Below are 22,176 nucleotides of genomic sequence, written 5' to 3'. Positions count from 1 at the left end.
GCAAGCACGTATCAAACAGGAGTTTAATGTCAGTGTCCTAATGTACATTTGTTACACCTCTTAAATAAATATTCCATCTTTAAAATTATTATGCACATCCTCAAATAAAAAATATATTCATATATGTATAAAAACAGACATTAAGAGTGAAACAAGAACCCATAAGGTGAGGGGGCAGGAAAGGGGGTAAACACATTTTGTACATGAGTCACTACAGTCAGATCAGGAAACCTGTTAATATAAATTATAGCTGCCACATCGTCCCATAATATGCTATGAGCGCTCAGTTTGCTTAAATGAATTCAGTAAAGACGAAACGTCTGGCACACAGCCTGAACACCAAAGTGTCCCCCCCCTCCTTCCTGTGCTGTTGCTTCCTGCGCTCTGCAGTGTCGTGTCTCACAGTGTGTCCGTAAACTCAGCGTTTCCTGGCAGTGCGGCCGCTCAGGGTCCTTCAAGTCTCCTTGAGCAGCAGGCGAAAGTCCAAAAAAGAATTTAAAAAAAGTCTCCTCTAGTTAAAATGATATGCAACAAATCAAAACGACACACACTACAAAGATGCTGAAAACGAGACAAATGACGGGGCCGTGAAAGAAATTCTCAGCACTAAAAAAAAAGTCTGGAGTACAAAAATAGATTTTAATATGTATGTTTTCTTATTCTTTTATGTCCATGAACTTCCTTTGTTCACTTGAGAACATTTGAAAATAGGCTACGAGTTAAGATACAGTACAAAAAAAATATCTAAAGGTTCGTTTTCGAGAGGGACACGTAATGTTTCGGTACTTCAGTCAATATTTAAGTTCTTTTGTCCTTTTTTTGTTTTCGGGTCTTTCAATTCCACCTCAGTGCCGTGAAGAGTACCGTGTGCGTTTAGTCCTTTGACTGAAAGGGTAGTGGATGAAGTCAAAAGGCCGATGTTGACCTGGATGGGTGGGCTGCTGCCCCTTCGGCAACCTCTTCATGAAATGCACCTCACGCTGATGCTGGCGTGTCCTAGAGCCCCGGCGTGGCCGTCCGCGGCGAGTGAAGGCCATGTACCAGCCGTCGTACCGGGCGTTCCTCAGGGCTGTGTAGTTGTTTTCCAAGACAATCTCGGTGAAGATGCAGTCGCGGCCCTGTCCGTTTTCCTGCAGGGAAGTCATTTACAAAAAGTCCTTGACTAAGATTCGCAGATGGAAACAACAGATATATAAAGGCTACACCTGGACATGCTAACTCGCGTGCACATGGAAACACACACAGGGAGCAGATGCTACAGTCATTACAGATCAGAGAGTGATGGGGTCTGTCAGCAAGCAGCGACTCTTCACCCGCCTTCATTGTACCTCTACGAAGCTTTTAGGGTAGATGCAGGTTGTCCTGCTAAAAGGCCGTTATTAACATGAAGTGTTAGGTTTACTCCCAGTTTTATCTACGGTGTGTTTGTGGGTAAATCTAGCCACCACTGATAAAATCCAACATATCTTAGCCATGCTCTGATGCTGATTTTGAATGCACTCCAGACCAACAGAACAGTTCAGAGACGGTTAACGGCAGGTTTTCCGCCAGAAATCTTGCTAACCCCGGTGGCTGGGTGCTAGGGCAGTCATTCATCCAGTGGCCTGTTGTCTTTTTGAGTTAAAAAAAAACATTTAAAATTGACAGGAAATTTGAAAATATCACTTGATAATTATGTCTTATTCAAAGATTGGAGGATTAACACCTGAACACCAACTACAAAAACTTTAAAAAATGCAAGCATGTATAAAAATACAAATAAAAAGTAAATAAAAAAGCAATGTTTAGCCTGGTGGGGGCATGAGTAAAGCCTGGTGGCCCGCCAGGCTTATAATACACTGAGGGAAACTCTGGTTAAAGTTTGAATGTTGTGTCATCTTCAGTAACTGACATGAGCCGTCATGTACAACTAAAACATACAGTAAGGTGATGTAAAGTTGCTCCGCTCTGGTCCACTGTAACAACCACCCACCTTTTTGGGCAAAGGGTGCTTTAAAAATAGCCAAGATGAACCCACAAACATACATCCGTCCCAAACCGCATGCTCATTCTCTGTGTCTCTTGCTCATGCGTGCATGCACACACACGCACGCACCCCCGCAAACGCACACACACCAAGCCCGGAGTCTATTTTGACTGGGATGGAAGCTTGGGGCAGATGGTGTTTGAGGCAGGGTGCTGGGTGGGTGGAGGGTGAGTGGGAAAAGGTGGGGGAATCTGTTTATTAGCCCGTCGCAGTGAGAGTAGGGCGCTGGCATAAATCTCAGCTTCTGACACACACCAACAGAGCATCGTGTGCCGATCCCAAACTAAACTCCAATATGGACACTTTGAATGCTTGAACTGCAGCCTGAGTCTGTTCCACATTTGCCTCTCGGTGCTTTCATTAGGGATCCGCCGGGTGAACGCATTGACATAAAAGTATAGTGTGTTCATTGTTTCTGCTTTTGGACTAAAACTTATTAGAATTATAAAAATAATACATTTTATTTATAATACCCCTCAAAGGCCTGTCATGTTTCTTCTAATTGAAAGAAACCTCTTAAGGACAGGGGGGTAGTTGACACAAATAAAAAAAGGAGTGACCCCTATTACAACAAGACCAAAGGAGGGGGTAAATTAAAATAAAACACACTGCCTTCTGCAGGCCATCGTCTAACAGTATACCTGTTACTTGTTTCTTGGATCTTCAGCAGTTCACCATAGTGACACGTTAACCCTGTTCACTCAGGTTATCCTGCCCAAGGCAACCCTAACCGTTGTCATTTCTCTAGTCCAAACAGTTCAACATGGACTCTCACCTAAACATTCAGGGGTCTGCCGGGTGGCCGGCCTTTGTCCTCACCTTGCCAATGAGCTTCCCCTTCCTGTTCATGCAGATGTAGAGGCCCGTCTCAGCTCCCTTGATGCGAACTCGACTTCCAAACGTGTCGGTCTCTACGATGAGCTTCGCTGAGGGAGACGAGAAAGATGAGTTTGTTCAGAAAGCAAAGCATCGGAGGTTTCAGCAAGCCCACTTTGAATTTCCTCCGAAAAATTCAACATATTACAAATCAGTGAGTCCTATGCTGTAAGAAAGAAAAACGTGCATGAACGACAACGACCGCTTGAGAGGATTTCAAGATCTACACAAACATACCCAAACACACGCACGCGCACACACACACACACACACGCACACACACACACACACACACACACACGCATACATTGGGTAAAACCTATGGGAGCATTCCTGGAGATTTATGCAAGCTGAAATTCCCACAGAATGATAAAACCATGTGCCTGTTGATTCTTTGAAAGCTGAAGAGACAATTCTAGGAGTCGCTCAGAATCCCCGCAATCGCCTCCCTCACTCATAAACCTTCGCATTTATCTCCATAGCATGACAGGATTCTAACAGGCACGGAGTCAAGACTTTTTGGAACGAAAAGCAACTTCTTGTATTCTGTCTCGGTTCCACGTTACTCCGTATATATCTACAGCTTGCTTTTCCAGATGTTTCACAGATCACACCTACTCCGAGACTTTAGATGAAACCGTTAGCTAGAGACCAAAGTGAGGACTGTCATGGCCGACCCACTTAAATACGAGTTCCAGCTGAGGTCAGAAGCAGCAGTTAGAGCAGAGCACAGTATTGACCAACAAAACCAAAATGTTGGAGATAACGTCTCCATCACACTTCCTGCTGCTTAACACATCCGGCAAGCAGATAGGTCTGTACAGAGACCTCTGAATTAAAAGCAACACCAAGCACGCTGCTAACCTCTGCATTTCTTTAGCCACGCGGATTTCAGCGTGCAACGACACTGCCCGGCCTGCTTCAAGAAGTGAGTGTGAAAGGTGGGGGTGGAGAGGGAAGATAAGCTATGCAGGAAATGTTCAGGAGGCAGAACATCTAATGGCTCTTCCAGACATATAGAATCTCTGCAGACAACCTTCTAGCACCAAAGATAACCTGCGGGGCATACGTCAGAACGTCTCCCTCCACTTGGGTCGCTAATGGCTTTTGTACCTTTAGGTTATTGAATGATGAACCCAAAATAAACTTTGATTCAAAAAGCTATCAGAAGGCTTCTCAGTTCTTTCATGCACACGTTACTGGCTGAAAGTACACAAATCCATATACAGCTCTGGGAGAAAAAAAAAAAGTAATAAGAAACCACTGCACTGGACCCCACTGGAAAATCTCATGGTTATTTCACCAAATATTGATTTCTGAACTCTTCCTGAGTTAAAACATTAGTATTGTTGTTTCAAATCTAAAATTTCTTTGCATTATTTGAGGTCTGAAAGTACAGCATCTTTTCTTGCTATTTTGACAATTTTACATTTTCTGCAAATGAATACAATATATATATATATATATATATATATATATATATATATATATATATATATATATATATATATATATATATATATATATATATATATATAATGTGACAAAAACCAATAGTCATACCGTGCGCATCTCCATCTTCGGCCATGGCATTGATCTTCTTGTTGGGCAGGACCTGCACATGCTTGCCGCTGGTCCGGCTGTACAGCTGGTAGATCCGGATCAGCCTGCGGCTCACCCGGTCCGTCACCTTGCTCTGCTCGCTTACATGCTGCGTGAAATTAGGCGGGGACTGATTGGTTACCTGTCAGAAATTAAGACGGCATCACAATTATCAGTGCTTGCTTTTTTTTTTTTATGCAATTGCTTCCTAGGCCATTTTAGTATTTGATTTATGAAAACAAAACAAAACATTAAAAAACCACACACACGCACAAAACAGAAAAATTGTTGAAAAACATTCTAGGAATTTTAACAGATCCAATTATGTACGATTAGAATCAGGACTTTCAGCATTTTTCAACGAAATGTTATATGTAATGAGAAAAAAAAACTTGTTTTCTTTGTCTTTCTTTCTTTTTTTCTTTTTTTTTTTTTTTGCTTTTGACAAGCTGCTATGACAACTTAGAGAAGAGAGTCCGCCAGATGACGGTGACCGCGTCCAAAGGGACGGACTTTGTGATTACAGGTTGTGCGTAAGGAGAATGTCCGCCTCGGTGTACACACACACACACACGCAGACACACACACACACACACACACACACACACACACACACACACACACACACACACACACACACACACACACACACACACACACACAGAGTAAGAGAGAGAAAAACATTTTGTTGAATCAATGTTGGATTATTCGCGTGAAAACGCACTGAATCGGCTTACTAGGCCTATAAGTATGAATTTATCATCCAAATTCAGGATAAAGCCGCAAACTACCTGATGCCATTTTTTTTTTTTTTTTTTTTTTTTTGTTTTTTTTTTCTTTTCTCACTAAATCATTTCCTCCTGCCCGACGGGCCGCCGAGCGTCTGCCAGGGCCGGAGTGAGCCCCGCTGTCCGCCGTGGGAGCCATCAGATAGTGTTTCATCACATAATGTTACGGTGCACCAATGCTGCATTATATTTGAATGGCTCTTGCAATAAATAAATACATAAATAAACAAATAAATAAATAAATAAATAAATAAAATTTTAAAAAATCTAAATTTTTTTTTTTTTAAAGATACATACCTGGGCATAGAAGCAGAACACAAACAGGTGCAGAAATCTACAAAGAAGAAAGCGGAGAGTTGGTTATTTCACTCAGGCATGCGACGTTTCAGCGGAGACAGGAGAGACGGAGGGAAGCTCTCACAGATAGCCGAGTCTGGATGGCACGGCCCCCATGATGGATAGATGGATGGATGGATAGATGGAATGATGAAGTTGGACAAACCCTCCGGGGTTTTTTTTTTTTTTTTTTTTTTACTGGCAGGTGTCCGTTTTGGGCTCGCAGAAGTCAAAGCTCATCCAAAGCTTCCAGTCGAGTCGACAAGTCCAACAGATTACAGAGAAATCCTCCAAAGGTCAGCGGTACTGACGGCGCGGCTCACGCTCGCCCATTGCATTTTTTTTCTCCCCCCAGCAAATTAAGAGAGAAAATTATAACGATTAAAAAAAAAAAAAAAAAAAATCACCGATGAGAGTAAAACCGATGACTTGAGTCACGGCTGAAGAAAGTCTAAGTGCACTTGCAGAAGAAAAAAGAAGAAGAAGTTTTGGATGAAGCGCCGCGGAGCTCCTCCAGGACCGCGTCCTCATCTGCGGCCTTCAGGTGAGTGTGAGGCGACCGAGCTCCGTCTCATCAGTGTTGCCGCTGTGATTGGATGCTTCCCCTGCTGCTGCTGCTGCTGCTGCTGCTGCTGCTGCTGCTGCTGCTGCTGCTGCTGCTGCTGCTGCTGCTGCTGCTGCTGCTGCTGCTGCTGCTGCGCTCTGTGGCAGGACTGAAGGCTGGAAGCTCCGCGTTTCCTGTCTCTGCTCCCATCCCACACCGCGCTCACACACCCAGGAGGCTCCGCTAAGAACAAGCCCCCTTTTTTTTTTTTTTCTTTCCTGCAAAACAAAAGCGGATACCCTGATCTACCCCCGTCCTCTCTCTTCAATCCCCTCCTCTCTCTCCCCTCCACCACCCTTTGTCATCTCCCCCTTTACCTGGGGAGCTGTCCGGAGCAGAAAGAAGCGAGGAGGAACCCGGCCTGCTCCGGTCCAACACGACCCAGGGTCTGGTCTTAATGAGGGTGTGCCCGGTTCTGGAAGCATCAATTGACATTAAGAGGCAAAGGTGGTTTTCATGACCCCGCAAACTGTCGACCACCCCCCCCCCCACCACCACCACCACCACCTGTCTCCCGCACCCCCACACTTCTCTTCTTCTTCTTCTTCTTCTTCTTCTTCCTCCAGGGTTGCGCGGTCCTGAATATGGTCAGCTTGTGTATTGGCACCTCAAAGCGAGAGACCTTGAAAGGATTACAGGCGATTAGCGTTATTGACCCCACCCCTCACCGCCATGCAATAAATAAATTAATGAATGAATGAATGAATGAATGAATGGCTCGCTCGCACTTCAAAGTCTGCAGAAATCACTTGGAAGCCCCGAATGATTACAAATTAGTTCTGCTCTAACCCAGAAGAATCGCACACATTCATTATCGTTAATTAATCCTTAATTACCCAAAGGTAACGGATCATTGTGGTTTTTAGGACTGATTGATTTCGACCCAGCCCGGCTTCAGCAGACAGAGAAACTCTCGCCCAATAAACAATACCTCGTCCAGAGTGACGAATGGGGATAACAGGACGAACCTTTTCCATCCTGGCATAATTACGTCACACTGCACGTTCAGGCAGGAGAGGAGTGACGGCTGATCTGAAGGCTCACCAGAACACCCAGGTCGGCTAAACAAGCACAGTGACATTTGTTATCGGCTGTAATCGCCCCGGCTGTGGCTCTAGTTTCCAACAAGTCAAAAAAGGCGGAGGAAATCTAACGCGCTGACCGCGCAGAGTCGTCCTTCCCCTGTCAAACACCAGTGGGCGCTCTGGTGACAGCGATCAGGCCTTTGGCAGAATCACCAGAGCAGTGTGTGTGGCACTCACACTCCACTGTGTTCAGGATCAGACCAGTGGCAGGTCTCCCAGAGTAGAGTTCATTGATCTCAATATCCCCATGGCAACCTTCTCATCTGGTCTGTTTAATAAGTGCAGTCTCAGATCAACATCAGCAGCGGAAACTAGTCAACGGCAACTTTATTCCTGTTAGGGGAAACATTACAGTTGCTTTGCATCGTCTCCACATGATGACGGTGATACAGTGTGATCTGATTGAAGGTTAGATTCTCGATCAATATGGGTCGTTGCTGTGTTGTTGTACGTTGCTTTGAGATCTGGTTCTGGTTCTCTCAGTGACCCTAAAACCAATGGTAGCATCCTATAAAGATTACCTGAGTCAATTTACAAAGCTATTTACAAATGATGATTTTTAAAAAAAAATGTTTTTGCCTTTTTGTACAATTATATTCCTAAGTTTATGGATCAATCGACTTGTGTTCTTGGATTGTATTCTTGTCAGGTCCACCTCCACCTCGACTGCAGTCCACCTCGGTTCAAGGTCACCCACCGTCAGCTCCAGGCGCCTCTGCTTCATCGCTCACCTCTTCCTCACAGCTCCTCCGGTGGGCTGGCCGGACGCCTCCACAGGTGCTCTGGTGGGTCAGAGTACCCGGGTCTTCTCGTTTCAGCCGTCGTCCTCATTACCCGCAGCTCACTTCAGCTCTCTCTGAGGACGAACTTCCACCACTCACCTCGGCTTGCTGTAAGCAAACAGAGCTCAGACTTAAAGGTTAAACTCACAGCATCTGATTGTAGCTGCGGTAACTAAACTAACTTTGGAGATTGTTCTTTGACCTTTTACAGGGTGAACTTGTCAGCGCCTTAAGATTTTCCATTTAGATATTAAACAATTTTAAATCTTTTCATTTATCTATGCTGAAACCATTAAATCAGATTTTTTTTTATCAGCATTTATATCCTCAAACAAATGTTCAATTTCTATGTGGGTGATCTGTATTAAAATGTTAGCATTGCTAGGCAGCTGTTTAATTCATTTATCCTACGGGCCGGTTGTAAATGTGATAGGCATTGCATTGTGTTTTTAGATCCTGTAACTGATGACTTAATTTGGACTTAAAAGAAGTGCAAATAATTTATATTTAAATTTGTTTAATCCTTTTATTTGTGTGTATAGTTGTGGGTCTAGGTACTGTCGGCAATGCTTTCCAGTAACATAATTACCCAGTAAAACTGTTACATTTCCTGACAGATTAACATCTTTTAATACAAAAACCCAGTGGACTGCCTCGGCGCCCCACCACCAAGTTTCCTGGGGGGGGGGGAACTCTGCTTCCAGTTGGCAGGAAACCAGTCATGGCTCATCACTAGACCAATACTATCCCTACAGTGAAGCACGGTGGAGGCAGTGTCATGTTAGGGGGATGTTTTGCAACAGAAGAGGATGGCAGACTAGTCAAAATAGAGGGAAAAATGAATACAACAGCGTACAGAGACATCCTGGACTAAAACCTGCTCCTCTTGACTTTCCGCTGGTTCATTTCTCAGCAGGAACAGGATCAGCTGAAAGCACATAGCCTCGATTTAAAGGGAGAATTTAGAACTGCTCTGTGAACGTCCTGCAGTGGCACCAGCTGAAGTTCAGAATGATTCTGATTGAACATCTTTGAAGAGGAGGAGGCCTGAAAATGGCTGATCTACCATGGAACCCCATGGAGCTTTAGAAGCAAATGTAAATGTCATTTCTTGGTTAAAAATTTTTTTACAAAATACTCAAACACGGTTGTTGACACTCTCATGATGGCACATGTGTTTGTTCCAATTTTGAGAAAAGATGCTGATTTAATTAATTTAAATGTGCCTCTAATCATTATTTTAATCATTTATAAATCGTATTAATTCTGTTTTCCAGCAGTTCTATTTGTTTTCTGTTTTTCTTTTAAATATATTATTTCCTAGAACACAAGTGTGACCAGGGTTACGATGAGCATCTAACCAGTCTTCCCATCTTTCCCCACAGCCTATTGGGGATTTATAGGTGATGTGGTCCTAAAGTTTAACACACAATATTTTGTTGCAGCCACACTGTGTAAAAAAGTATGAACAATCAATTGTTGTGTTTTTGGCCACAACTGCCGTTGTCCCACTGGGCTTTAAGCACCAATGCTGACCATTTCCTATAAACAGATTAGAATTAAATCCTTGTCAAAAACCAAATACTTGGAATAGATTTTTCAAAATGTCAAAAATCTTACTCAACTAAATAACACACATCCTTTCTGTGCAGTCTGTGAAGATTAGCCACTAGTGGTAAATATAATGAGAGTTGAGTGAGTGAGGGTGAAGTCCAACAGATAGGTTAGGTCCAGTTTTCTCAGTATTTTCAATCATGACGAGTGATACTGACACCAAAAATCAGCCTGACCTCAGTCAGCATTCCTGAGAGGATGACCACCAAATGGGACTGATCCTGAGTGAAGCAGCGTGTGTGAGAACTCTGACTGCTGATTCGCATGTACACACACACACACACACACACACACACACACACACACACACACCAGCACGCATACTCACACCCCGCACACAAACAAAGCTTGTCTAGATACCAACTTCAAACCTAAGTATGCAGCAAACGGTCTGACAAAATACTTAGAGGAAGGATATGCATGCATGTGAGAGGGAAATAGGCCAATATTTCAATTGCTACATCAGCGTTTATAGAGCTGGACATCACAGATGTGTTCTAATATTGTCCAGCAAAACACCTCAAACAAAAAAAAGTCATCGACTTGTGGGGCAAAGTGCTTTTAATTTGCCAATATATTGCCGATGAAGGAATTATTTAAATGAGCAGTACAGTGAAGTGTGACAAATGTTGCATACGCAATGAAAAACAAAAAAAACCCCACTCTGGTTAATTATATTATTCTGAGCAGGGTGACGGTCCAAACCTCACTGCATTTGGAGAAGAAAAAAAATCACATTGATGTTTAATTATTAAATTGATCAATTACAAAATACAAGTGAGACATAAAACCTCTTTTATTAGCAACAACTGGAAAGAGACACGGCGATCAGATACAGTACAGACCTCCAGTTTCCTACAGTTGGCCGGGTCATCGAAGCTCTCATGGTCAGCATGAACAGAATCTTTACTGTCAGAGATTACACTGTCCTCCTCAGAGGCTAACCAGGTAACCACGACAACAGAAGCTGTAATTGTTTTTACCAATATAATTTCTATCTATCATGCTTAAAAGTAGAGTGTAAAATAGGCAAATGGTAACAGTTGCTGCTATTAAATATATGCAATTCTACACAAATATGAGTACGCTGTCCTTCATGTTTAGATAATAATAATAATGACAGTAAGCTGTAACACCTGTTAACTTTATGGCAAGCTAAAAATAACACTTAAGTTATTTGACACCAAGTCTACTCCTGGCCTTATTTGAACAGAAAGGCTATAAAGGCTATTTTCTGTCTGTGCGCAAAGCTCTAGTTTAGTGTACAAATCACATAGAACTCTATAGGCCACCACCAAGACTTTATCACTCAGGCCCAGTAACAGGACTTGCCTGAACACCGGTGTCACTGTGTACAAGTCTAATTTCTTTCATCACCAAGGACTGAGAAGATGGTGACCAAGAAAGAAGTGCCTGATTTGAAATCAACACCATCCAAGAAAACTAAAGGTGCACTGATTGCAGTTCTTTGGCCGATCCCTGATTAGCAATCCTTACAAAGCCTGAACTGCTGATGCCAATTTTGGCCAATACCAATTTTTTTTCCTGTCTGAAATGTTGCTAAATATAGCAAGAAAGCCACTGAGTTGTCGCTCAGTCAAACCTCTTTCACAGGAGAGCAGAAGAGGACATTGGTTGATTTTTAGACCTTTGCTGAGGTAGTTGAGGTTGGAGGAAAAGATCGGCTTCACATGTAAGAATCAACAGATCACCAATCTCTCAAAATTTAGGCAATCGCCTTCGATAAATTGGGTGGCCAATGAATTGGTAAGAAAACATTTTGTAATTTCAACTTCAAACATCCAGCAAGTAGCCATATCTGCTTAATTATTCGGGGTTGCCATGCAGCTGGTGGTTATCCAGCAAGTTTACACCCTGGACAAGTCACCTGTCCATCCCAGAGCCATGCAAAACAACTATTCATTTTAAAAAAGCCAATCTACCTAATGTGGGAGACAGCTAGCCCTAACCCTAACCCTAACCCTAACCCTAACCCTAACCCTATCTCTCGCACCTCTATTCAGTCCACACATGTTTTCAAACAAAGGCTTGAAAACATCCAATTATTTTGGAATTATTGTACATAATTAAGATTTTTATGTTGAGAACAATGTAAACCTGAACTTGGATGAGGAGAACAAGACGCGACACAGGCCGAACAATGAAATCCAAAGAGCTATAAACTGAGGGAAGTGTGGAGAGTGGCACTGGGTCCAGGTGAGCCTAATTAAGGAACGGTGGAACAACTGTCAGACGACGGTTCTGAGCGGGGGAACTCAGGAAGGGAGACTAATTAACTCACAAAACGCAAAGGAGAACCAGACTAAAACTAGAGAATTAAACTAAAATGCACAATTTGAACTCGAGAAGAAGTTTCCAAGAGTTGCGGCCTGAAGGTCGTTGGTGCCTGTCACTGTGGCAATCAGAGAAAACATTGATGGTAAAACAATGGCTTTACTTTACCTTACATGTGTCAACATTCTTGTGAGTGTAAAAGGTGGGTTCTTGTCATTGTGTAAAAAAAAAAAGTAGAAAGAAATTGTTACATTCGTGTCATTTTTGAAACACTCAAGACATACAGTATGTCTTATTGATACTAATACTAAAAGCTTTTTTATTATCGCAACAAACCGGCACTGACACACACACAGCTCTGCAGAGGTTACAGTAACAAAATTAAAAGTCACATTAATCTGACAAAGCATAAATTCGTAACTGCGGCTATCTCAGGTTTTAAGTTTCTGCACTCGGAAATAAAAACCAAGTTAAACGAATGAATGAGCTAATTGTTTTGGCTCCTCTCACGGTGAGTGTGCGTGTTTTAGTGCTGCCATGTGTGGGCGCGTGGGCGTGTGTGTGTGTGTGTGTGTGTGTATTGGGGGGTGGGGAAGCATGATGTACCTCTTAATACATCTGATGTGAAACAAGCTGGCTTTCTGACAGGAGCTGTCGGTGGGATAGCAGGAGGCGTCCTTATCAATCAACCCGACCCCCAAGCGCCAATCAAATGTCCTGAATCGCAGCACACAAGACTCTGTTATCTACACAGCCGTCGCTTCTCTCTCACTCCGAAATGGAGAGAGATACGCATGATAGAGAGAATGGACAGGACCTTAGCAAATGGCTCCTGAATGAAGGGCTCTGTTCTGCTGTAGGGGTCCGTTCATCTCTGTGTTGGATGGCTCCTACAGCCTTTTGGTACAATTGGGCAAGATCTTTTTCCGTCTATCTGAGATTGAAGAGTTAGCGTTCTGAATCCTGCTTGTTGTGTGTACAAAGGTTGGTTTCACATCTTTCATAGTGCTTGGTGGATGTGTCAGATGTTAACAGAGTGAGACTAAAATGGGAGTGTGTTGCAATTTATTTTTAACTTAATTTTCGTTATTTAATGATTTTCAGTTGTGTTCACAGCTAAGAGAAGGGTCTGTGATAACAGGCTGGTTTAAGCATCGGCACCACTGCAGTAGATTTATGCACAAACGCGCTCGGTAGAGACTCTGCTCTGAAGGGCCCTGGTGAAACAGGGGTCTTTGACTTTTTTTAAAAGAAATGTACGAATGCTGCATATGGAAGAGCAGCGTTCTGCTCCTATACAAATCTGGAACGAATTTCCAGAAAACTGCAAAACAGCCGAAACTCCGAGTTCCTTTCAATCCAGACTAAAAACCCAGCTGTTTAGAGTTGCATTTGAAACATAATCATGAAACATTAATCAACAATCTGATGTGTAACGACGGCAAGACGTAATATTGTTGACTGTGTGTTCTGTGACTTTGTATTTCTGTGTTTTTACACAACTCTGACAATATACCCGCCCCCCCCCCCAACAGGCTCACTGTGATATGACATGCAGGTAGAGGTACAGCAAAGGGAAGTGTCAGTGATAACAGGCTCACAGAACAAAAATCGGAGCCACTGAAACCCTTCGTAGGATGCAGTGTGTATTCTAAAATACCTCCTGATCCGAATCATGCACACTACATCGAATGCATCATGGCGAGAGGACGATCAATAATGCTTTATTATTTTCTGCTATTATGCAAATTGTGATGCTCACATTAATGCATAGACACACACACGCCCACACACACACACCGCTGTGCACCGTCACAAGGAGAGTATGGCAGCCTGTGGTTTTCTAACAGTGGTAAAAATGAATATGTAAAGAACAGCATTAAATAGAGAGCTGAAAGATATCCAGCTGAGGGCGCTGAGGGTTGGCCTCCAGTCACACAGCTCACGGGCACACGCACACACCCCCACACACACACACGCACACCCACACACCGGTCCCTTTAAGCAAAGACAACTAACACTTAATCAAAGGTTTGTAAGGGAAATCGCTGCTAACAGATCAATCACCTGGAGGATGGGACCAGCAGAGAGGCAATCCATCTCTAGCTAAGGCCTTATGCTAATGGGAAGTGACACTGCATTACTGCTGAGAGAGAAACACTCAGAGTGGCTAAGATGTTTCATCAATAAATACATTAAGAGCAGGGGCAGAGTGTGAGGTAGAGTCGTCAGAGGATGTGATGAGGAATCAGCGTCAGCCATCTGTTTGATGTTGTTGAAGTGAATTATATTCTTTGACATTTTTGTTTTCTGGCATCAATCTGTAGCCAAAATCTTCCTGGTTTTTAATGTAGAATCGGCAGCATCTCTGCACTGCGTTAGATTGTACCGTTAGAAAACAGGTCAAACCAAACACTAAATCTAAACAAGCAAACAGAAATGAGATTATTAATCAAACTGATTTGCAGATAAATGATCTACATAAGTAAATCTGCGTAATGACTTACATAAAACATCGAACGCGAGGCAGCTCAGAAAGTAACTTAAAAAAATAACAACAATACAATGCAAACAAGCCGTCCGTTTACTTGTACCTGGTGATGCAAATTTAAATAGGAAATTGTGGGCCGGCTCCTCTCACACAACAAAATGTTGTTCTGGCAACAGCATCTAAAGGGGACGAACAACGGTGAGCAATGAAAGAAACCGACAAATAATTTACCAGAAATTTACCTCATAAAAAAATGAAGCATTCATATTTATTTAATTGTTTAGTAGTGTTAGACTTAAAAAGCATATACTGCAACATAATGAAACCACAAACAAACCTGGGATATTGAGTGAGTGAATCAATCAATCAATCAATTAATCAATCAATCAAATTTTATTTGTATAGCATATTTCAGCAGCAAGGCATTTCAAAGTGCTTTACATCATATCAAACACAGAAACACAATGCAACATAGAATCAATAATCAAAACACGACATTAAGTCAAGTTCCATCAATAAATTTGTAATTGATTACGTTTCAAATACAACGTTTTTAGTCTAGATTTAAAAGAAGTCAGTGTTTCAGCTGTTTTACAGTTTTCTGGAAGTTTGTTCCAAATTTGTGGTGCATAGATGCTGAAAGCTGCTTCTCCTTGTTTGGTTCTGGTTCTGGGGATGCAGAGCAGAACCAGAACCGGAAGACCTGAGAGGTCTGGAAGGTTGATACAACAACAGCAGATCTTTAATGTATTATGGTGCGAAGCCATTCAGTGATTTATAAACCAACAACAGTATTTTAAAGTCTATTCTTTGAGCTACAGGGAGCCAGTGGAGGACTTTAAAACTGGTGTTATGTGCTCTATCTTCCTGGTTTAATGAGAACCCGAGCAGCAGCATCTGGATCAGCTGCAGCTGTTTGATTGATTTGTTGGACAGACCTGTGAAGACGCTGTTGCAATAATCAATACGACTGAAGATGAACGCATGGATGAGTTTCTCTAGATCTGGCTGAGACTTTAGTCCTTTAATCCTGGAAATGTTCTTCAGGTGATAGAAGGCCGACTTTGTGACTGTCTTTATGTGGCTCTGGAGGTTCAGGTCAGAGTCCATCACTACTCCCAGGTTTCGGGCCTAATCGCTGGTTTTAGTTGTAATAACTGAAGCTGTGCGTTGACACTAGATCTATAATTCTAGATCGTTCCTCTTTAGGTCCAAAAATAATAACTTCAGTTTTGTTTCTGTTCAGCTGGAGAAAGTTTTGGCACATCCACACATTTATCTGTTCTAAGCATCTGTTCAGTGATTGGATGGGGTCAAAGGTCACCTGGTGACATCGTAATGTAGAGCTGTGTGTCATCTGCATAGTTATGGTAGCTAATATTATTTCCTGCTATAACCTGAGCTAGTGGGAGCATATAAATATTGAATAAAAGGGGCCCTAGGATTGAACCTTGGGGTTCCCCACAAGTGACCTTTGACCTCTTTGATGAAAAGTTTTCAGTTGAAACAAAGAAATCCCTGTTCTTTATCTAAGATTCAAACCAGTTAAGCACTGGACCAGAGAGTCTGACCCAACTCTCCAGTCGACTCAGTAATATGTCATGGTCAACAGTGTCAAAAGCTGCACTGAGATCCAACAGAACCAGCACTGTGGTTCTGCCACAGTCCGTATTTATATGGATGTCATTGAACACTGTTACGAGGGCGGTCTCTGTGCTGTGGTGAGCACGAAAACCAGACTGGAAAGAGTCAAAGCGGTTGGTTATAGTTAATTGTTTACACACAGCTTTTTCAATAACTTTGCTGATGAATGGGAGGTTGGAGACCGGCTTGTAATTCTGCAGTAGTGATTTGTCCAGATTGTTCTTTTTTCTAAGTGGTTTGATTACTGCTGTTTTCAAAGCCTGGGGGGAAACGCCTGATGAGTTTACTATTCGGATCAGATCATTAATAATAACAGGCAGGACTTTCTTAAAGAAATGTGTGGATAAAACATCCAGACAGCAGGAACTGGAGCTTAGTTGACTTATAATTTCCTGTAGGGTTTTATAATTAAGTAGTTGAAATTGGGTCATTTTTCCTGTATTTGTTTTATTTGGGCACAATAAATAAAACAAATACATTATACAAATACATATATTTTTAATGCCATCAAAATACAAGAATTTCACTCAGGAGGCAATTTTGGGTAAAGTTTGATGAGTTTTTGTATATGTTTAGGCCTCCTCAATAGTGCTTCATTCGTGTCAAAAACTAGAATAAACATTGGAATTGCAACAGGCTTCACTGCACTTTCATGGATAAATAGCGGAGGTACGGTGGCAAATAAGATCCACTCAATAATTTGCTTTCCTACTGTTCCTACTGTTTCCTGTTGGGAAACATTTCTGCAACATATTTTTCCTCTACTTACTCTGTCTTACTGTCTTCCTACCCACTGTCCCAGCTTCCAGCAGTTATTTTTGTGGTCGACGAGTCTCTCCTGATGCTGTAATCAGCATAACTGTGGTGGCCTGCTCATTACGCTGGGCTTGCGCTGTGATTTAGACAAATTGTTATGAGATGTCAGAGCTTCTCTAAGAGGAAAACACTAGTTGAGACACATTGAGCTGGAATAGGAAAAAAGAACGTGGTCTAGAGCCAGAGGGTGAGGACGCTGTTGGTCAGTCACCGATGGGGCTCATGATGTCTCTTTAAACGTATTATGGTTGTCTTTGAGAGGATGTTAACCAGCAACAAGAGAATTCTAGCACTACCATTCAATGTGCTTCGTAAAGTACAAACGAAAAGAATGACACGACCAGGTGATTTCTTGCAGGTTATCCATCCATTAATCCATGTATGTTATTATTGTGACAGAAAAACAAAACCCCAATATTTTCTGAGACTGACTTTAGTGTTCAAGGTGTAAAGAAAACCTGCTACAGAGGGAATGTCTGCATCCCTGCTAACCATCTACAGAGTGTATTGCAGACAAGAAATTCCAGCATTTTAAAGTAGACCAGGTGACACTGTGAATACACAGCCTCTCTGCAGGTGCGTACTGACTCAGTCAGTCTCGTCAACGCGTCCTTCTGAGGGGTGCATGGTTCTGAAACTTGTCGATCCTAAATAAGAGTAAAAAAAAAAAAAAGTGCAAGCATAAAATCTAAGCTTGTAAAATGTAAACTTGAATTAAAAATGTTCAGAGATGTTTATGCAGGGGTGTCAAACTCCAGTCCTCCAGGGCCGCTGTCCTGCAACTTTTAGATGTGCCTCTGCTGCACCACCTGAATGGAATAATTAGGTCATTAAGGCTCTGGAGAACTGATCTACACAAGGAGGAGGTCATTAAGTCATTTCATTCCAGCGTTTTGTACATGAGGCACATCTAAAAACTGCAGGACAGCGACCCTCGAGGACTGGAGTTTGACACCTGTGTGTTTATGTTTTAAAGGTAAGCCAGCCTTACGGTGAGCTCTGAAGGCTCGGCCAGGTGTAGTCTCGTGTGTCTCACATTTTCACATAGTTCAACTGGACCTCTTAAATCAACACAGCAGTTTCTGACAGGCTGTTGGATTCGAGTTTGTCCTTGGTCAACCTCATAATCTTACAGCTGTATCTTCCGGGCCAGATCCAGAATGCGGCCGCCACTGAAATCACAGGTTGCAGATGGTCACTGTGCATTGACCTCTACGTGGACCAGGCTGCACCACGCTAGCTAAACACACCTCCGTCCCCACAGATTCGAGCTGTTTGTTTGTCACAGCTATGTTGCAGAATTAATTAGTGAAATGTTAAATTGCAATCCAAGTATACAGCTTTATTGGATCTTTTGGTTCCAGACCTTATGGGACGTATTCTGAGTTGAAGTGCTACTATTTCAGCTACAGACACAACTACATCTGCTGCACTTAGTGGTTTCAGTTTCCCAGTCGGCTCAAAACACAACACACCTTTGAGGTCGCCGATTCCTCCAGCTTACAAAGTGAGTCGTCAGTGGAGAAAATTTACACCTCTTTTTTTTTCTGGAAATCCCAGTATCATTGTAGTGTAATGTATTTCCTGACATTGTTTTTTTCTGTCCCACGGCTCTTTGCTGTTGCCTAATTTTTCTCAACACATTAGCTACACCTGCTGCTGTAAGAAAGAGAAATAAGAGTAAGACTCCCTATCCAGACAAATGAAGCTTGGAGTTGGAAAGATTATATTTCTGTTCATTGCGGTTATAAAAGATGTGACTGCGGTGATTTCAAGAGAGAAACAGTCTTGGATTTAGCGGTGGGCGCCGTACAGTGCATTTCTTGTGACTGCTGGCTAACGGTGAAAACTGAAAGCAGAGCACAGTGTTCTTGCTGAGGAAGAGTGGCTCCTTCAGCGTTTGCAGCAAGACGCTGCAAATCTTCTACAAATCTGTAGAGAGCGCCGTTTCTTTTGCCATCATCTATTGGGGTAGCAGGACTTAAATAAAAAAAAACCTCAAGAAGCTGATAACAAAAGCTGGTTTTGTTTTGGGGCAGTGGTTCCCAAAGTGTGGGGCGCGCCCCCTGCGGGGGCGAAGTGCCATTGCAGGGGGGCTCGGGAAGCTGTATGGATGAATGAAAAACAAAAAAAACAGTTACACAAAAGTGTTTCACTGTAAATATGGTTTATAGTTTGTTTTGTTGCAACCTGAAGTGTGAAATAAACTTCAGTGGTGTTTGAAAGCAAAATATGTGTATAGGTTTATGTCTGGCTGAACGATGTGTGTGGTCAGTTGATTTTTTTGGGGGGGGGGGATTTTATTGTAAAGGGTAGAGGGGCCCAGAAAATCTTTGAGAACCACTGTTTTGGGGACTGCTCTGAAACATCCGGTGGCCATTGTGCACAATGTATCATAAAATGAAGAACCTTATGAACAACCATCAACGTCCTCTAAGAAAATTGATCCTCAAAAAAAACGTGTTCTGAATATCTCTGCCACTCGACAGTCTGTCATACCTTGCACAGATGGAACAGCTGCCCCTTGAAGTTGTGCAGCATTTCTTTCCACATACATAAACACACCCAAGAAATTCAGACCAATCACACGACGGGTTTGCATACAGAGAGGTTGTGACAAGAAAGGGCGGACGACTTGAGGCCGAGAACTAAAGGACGCAGGTTTCGTCACGCAACTGCGACAGTGTTAACCGATTCTGGCAGTTCGGCTCAACCACACACAGCCCATAACACAACATCTGGGGGTTTCCACTCACAGCCTTCTTCAGGATCGTTGTAATACTGACGTCTACAAGAGAGCCCAGAACCATCAGCATCTATAGCAACTTTCTGAAGAAACTTTAACAATGACAGTGACTGGAGCATCTGCTTTATGACGACTTTCCATAAAAGTCTTATTGAAAACTGAACATGTTTGTAATTCTTCTAACTAAAAAAGAGCAGGTTGCTGTTTTAAACATTTACCTCCCAGTAAGATTACCTCTAGTTAAGACTATGAAGAGTAAAAAAAATAATTAACAATCATTCTGTTATTCTCCTCAGTGCATTAACACCTTGACTTATGTTGTAGCTCTGCCAACCATTATTAGAATCTGGAGAAACTACAAATGTTTGTGTGTGTATTTGAACTGTAAAGAGCCTACCAAAGGTCAATAGACTATGTCCCCCAGGGACCAAACATAGGGGTCGCAACTGGGAAACTGCTGCATTGTTATGCATTGGGGCAAACTCTTGACTCTCCCTTTTGAGTCTTGATAGGATGGCCACCATTACAGGTAGTTGCGAACTGTTGCTGCTTGTTGAGATGAGGGTCTAGTATACAATGAGCTGCTGAAGGGCACAATGACTTCAAATAGGTTTCATGGTAAACTCCCTCTGCACTAAAGAAAGGCACAGACACTTGAAGGACATCTTGTGTATTGAGCTGCGTATTGGTCTTTTTTTTGTTTTGTTTTGTTTTCTGGTTTTTGAAAACTGTACAAAAATCTAACAACACATCAGTGCTTTGTTTTCTATTGAAAAGAGTAAACAGAAGATGTCACTGCTTTGTTGACCCTCGGACAAATAATGCGAGCCGTGGAATGTTTATACTGAAGACTGGCTCGTGTGAAACAGATTCACTTTTCCTGGTTGGGGACAGCAGGCACTCATCGGTGCATGAAAAGTGACCTCTAGTGGCAGTTTCTGCAATGTACATATGCCGAGCTGTACAGTCAAAGTTAATCTGGAAAGTTGCAGATTAACTTTCCATATACACACAATGCCAGAATGATGAAAGTTTATTCAAATGAATCACATATACATGTCACACACACTTGCTACAGCTGCTGATCCAGTGTTGATGATGCTTATCTATGCTGATGCCAACCACGCATCGTGCATATACTTTAGGGAGAGAATATCTATATCCAGTCCTATATACTGTCATTACTACAAAAAAGCAGTGAGAGTAATTGTTATCAAATTATACAGTGCTACTATATACAGTATCTGTCAGGTTCTGGGTTGGTTTGAGGTTTGGTTCTAGTTTCCTTGTTATTCTATGTTCCTTTGTCTCTTTCTTTGATTAGGTCAGTTTTGTTTCCGTTTGATCTCAGTTCAGTCCTTTAGTTACTTTAGTTTTGTTCCTTATGTTTAATTATTTGTTAGTGTTAGATAAATGTTCCTAGTTACCCATCTTGTGCACTCTCCCTTGCTCCATTCACTCATTCATTCACTCATTAATCCATTCATCCATTTCCTTACACCAGTATCCCTAATTGAGTCAGGAGGGGTGCTGTTGCCTGTCTCTCCAGCGGTCGACACGTTTTTCACGTGTCAGGGCAAAACCTGTCAAAATGTTCTGGTTTTCTTTTTTTTTAAACTATTCCTGTGTGTTCAGTTCCTGAGTGTTGGTGCTTCCAGGCAGGTGGATTGTACAGAGCGAGACTTGATGAGGAGTATAAAACTCTCTGTGTGGCAGCAGCGCGGTGCTAAAAGTTGAAGATCAGGCCGGCCGAGTTGTAACACTCCGTCTCATAAACGCTTACAGCTGGTAGCAAACGGGTGTCGCTTTTCTCAGATACGTGTTGTGCATTTAAACATCATCACTGGTGGCCTGAAGACACAAAGGGCAGGAGAGAACACAGGCAGGTAATTCTGAGGGCCAAATGATCGGAAATAAGCAGGTTTGCGTGTGATGTTAGAAATGAGATGAAAACACAAGTGAACATAAAGCTAACTAACCTGTTAAAGCTCTTGAAGGTGCAGAGCTAAAGAATCAACCGAATGGCACGAAACTGAAACTTTACAAAGCATAGAGTCTGGAGACATCAAGGAGGTGAGCTTGAAAAACTACCAGCTGTAATGTAGTGGAAGTAAACACTGGCATAGGGATGTTTGCAGTCTGAAGTTGATGTTTTTTTACAATTGATTTAACTTCAACGTGTTTCTGGTTGTGTTCTGTGCATACAGAAAATAAAGCACGCTGCGTTTCCTCCTTCTCTACTAAGAAGTAGGATTGCAAGACAAAACCAGAGTAGACTCCTGCCTGTTCTGGATTCATGGAAAATCTGCCAATATGTGTGTGTGTGTGTGCGTGGGTGGGTGTGTGTGTGTGTGTGTGTGTGTGTGTGTTTGTTTTTTTTCATATATGCCTAAACTATATTAAAAAAAATGCAATGTGGGAAGCTGAAATATCTATGATACTTGACACAAAGCTTTGCTACTTTTAATCTA

General features: G+C 42.3%; 1 protein-coding gene across 2 annotated transcripts; it reads right to left on the bottom strand.

Annotated features, from left to right (window-relative positions):
- Window positions 1-7,376, bottom strand: LOC102237749 (fibroblast growth factor 8). Of its 2 annotated transcripts, none has more exons than XM_023327014.1 (5): window positions 7,201-7,376; window positions 5,590-5,626; window positions 4,466-4,646; window positions 2,846-2,952; window positions 1-1,130 (listed from the first exon to the last, which is right to left on the bottom strand). In XM_023327014.1, the coding sequence occupies exons 1-5, from the start codon at window positions 7,311-7,313 to the stop codon at window positions 846-848; spliced, it is 723 nt and encodes a 240-aa protein (XP_023182782.1). In that variant the 5' UTR covers window positions 7,314-7,376; the 3' UTR covers window positions 1-845. The 2 variants fall into 2 exon arrangements, with proteins under 2 accessions (XP_023182782.1, XP_023182783.1); XM_023327015.1 differs by lacking the exon at window positions 7,201-7,376 and adding an exon at window positions 5,714-5,996.
- Between the last annotated feature and the right edge of the window lie 14,800 nt (window positions 7,377-22,176).

The sequence above is a fragment of the Xiphophorus maculatus genome, chromosome 22 (assembly GCF_002775205.1).
Source record: "Xiphophorus maculatus strain JP 163 A chromosome 22, X_maculatus-5.0-male, whole genome shotgun sequence".
NCBI lineage: Eukaryota > Metazoa > Chordata > Actinopteri > Cyprinodontiformes > Poeciliidae > Xiphophorus > Xiphophorus maculatus.
This window is presented reverse-complemented; position numbering and strand designations above follow the sequence as displayed.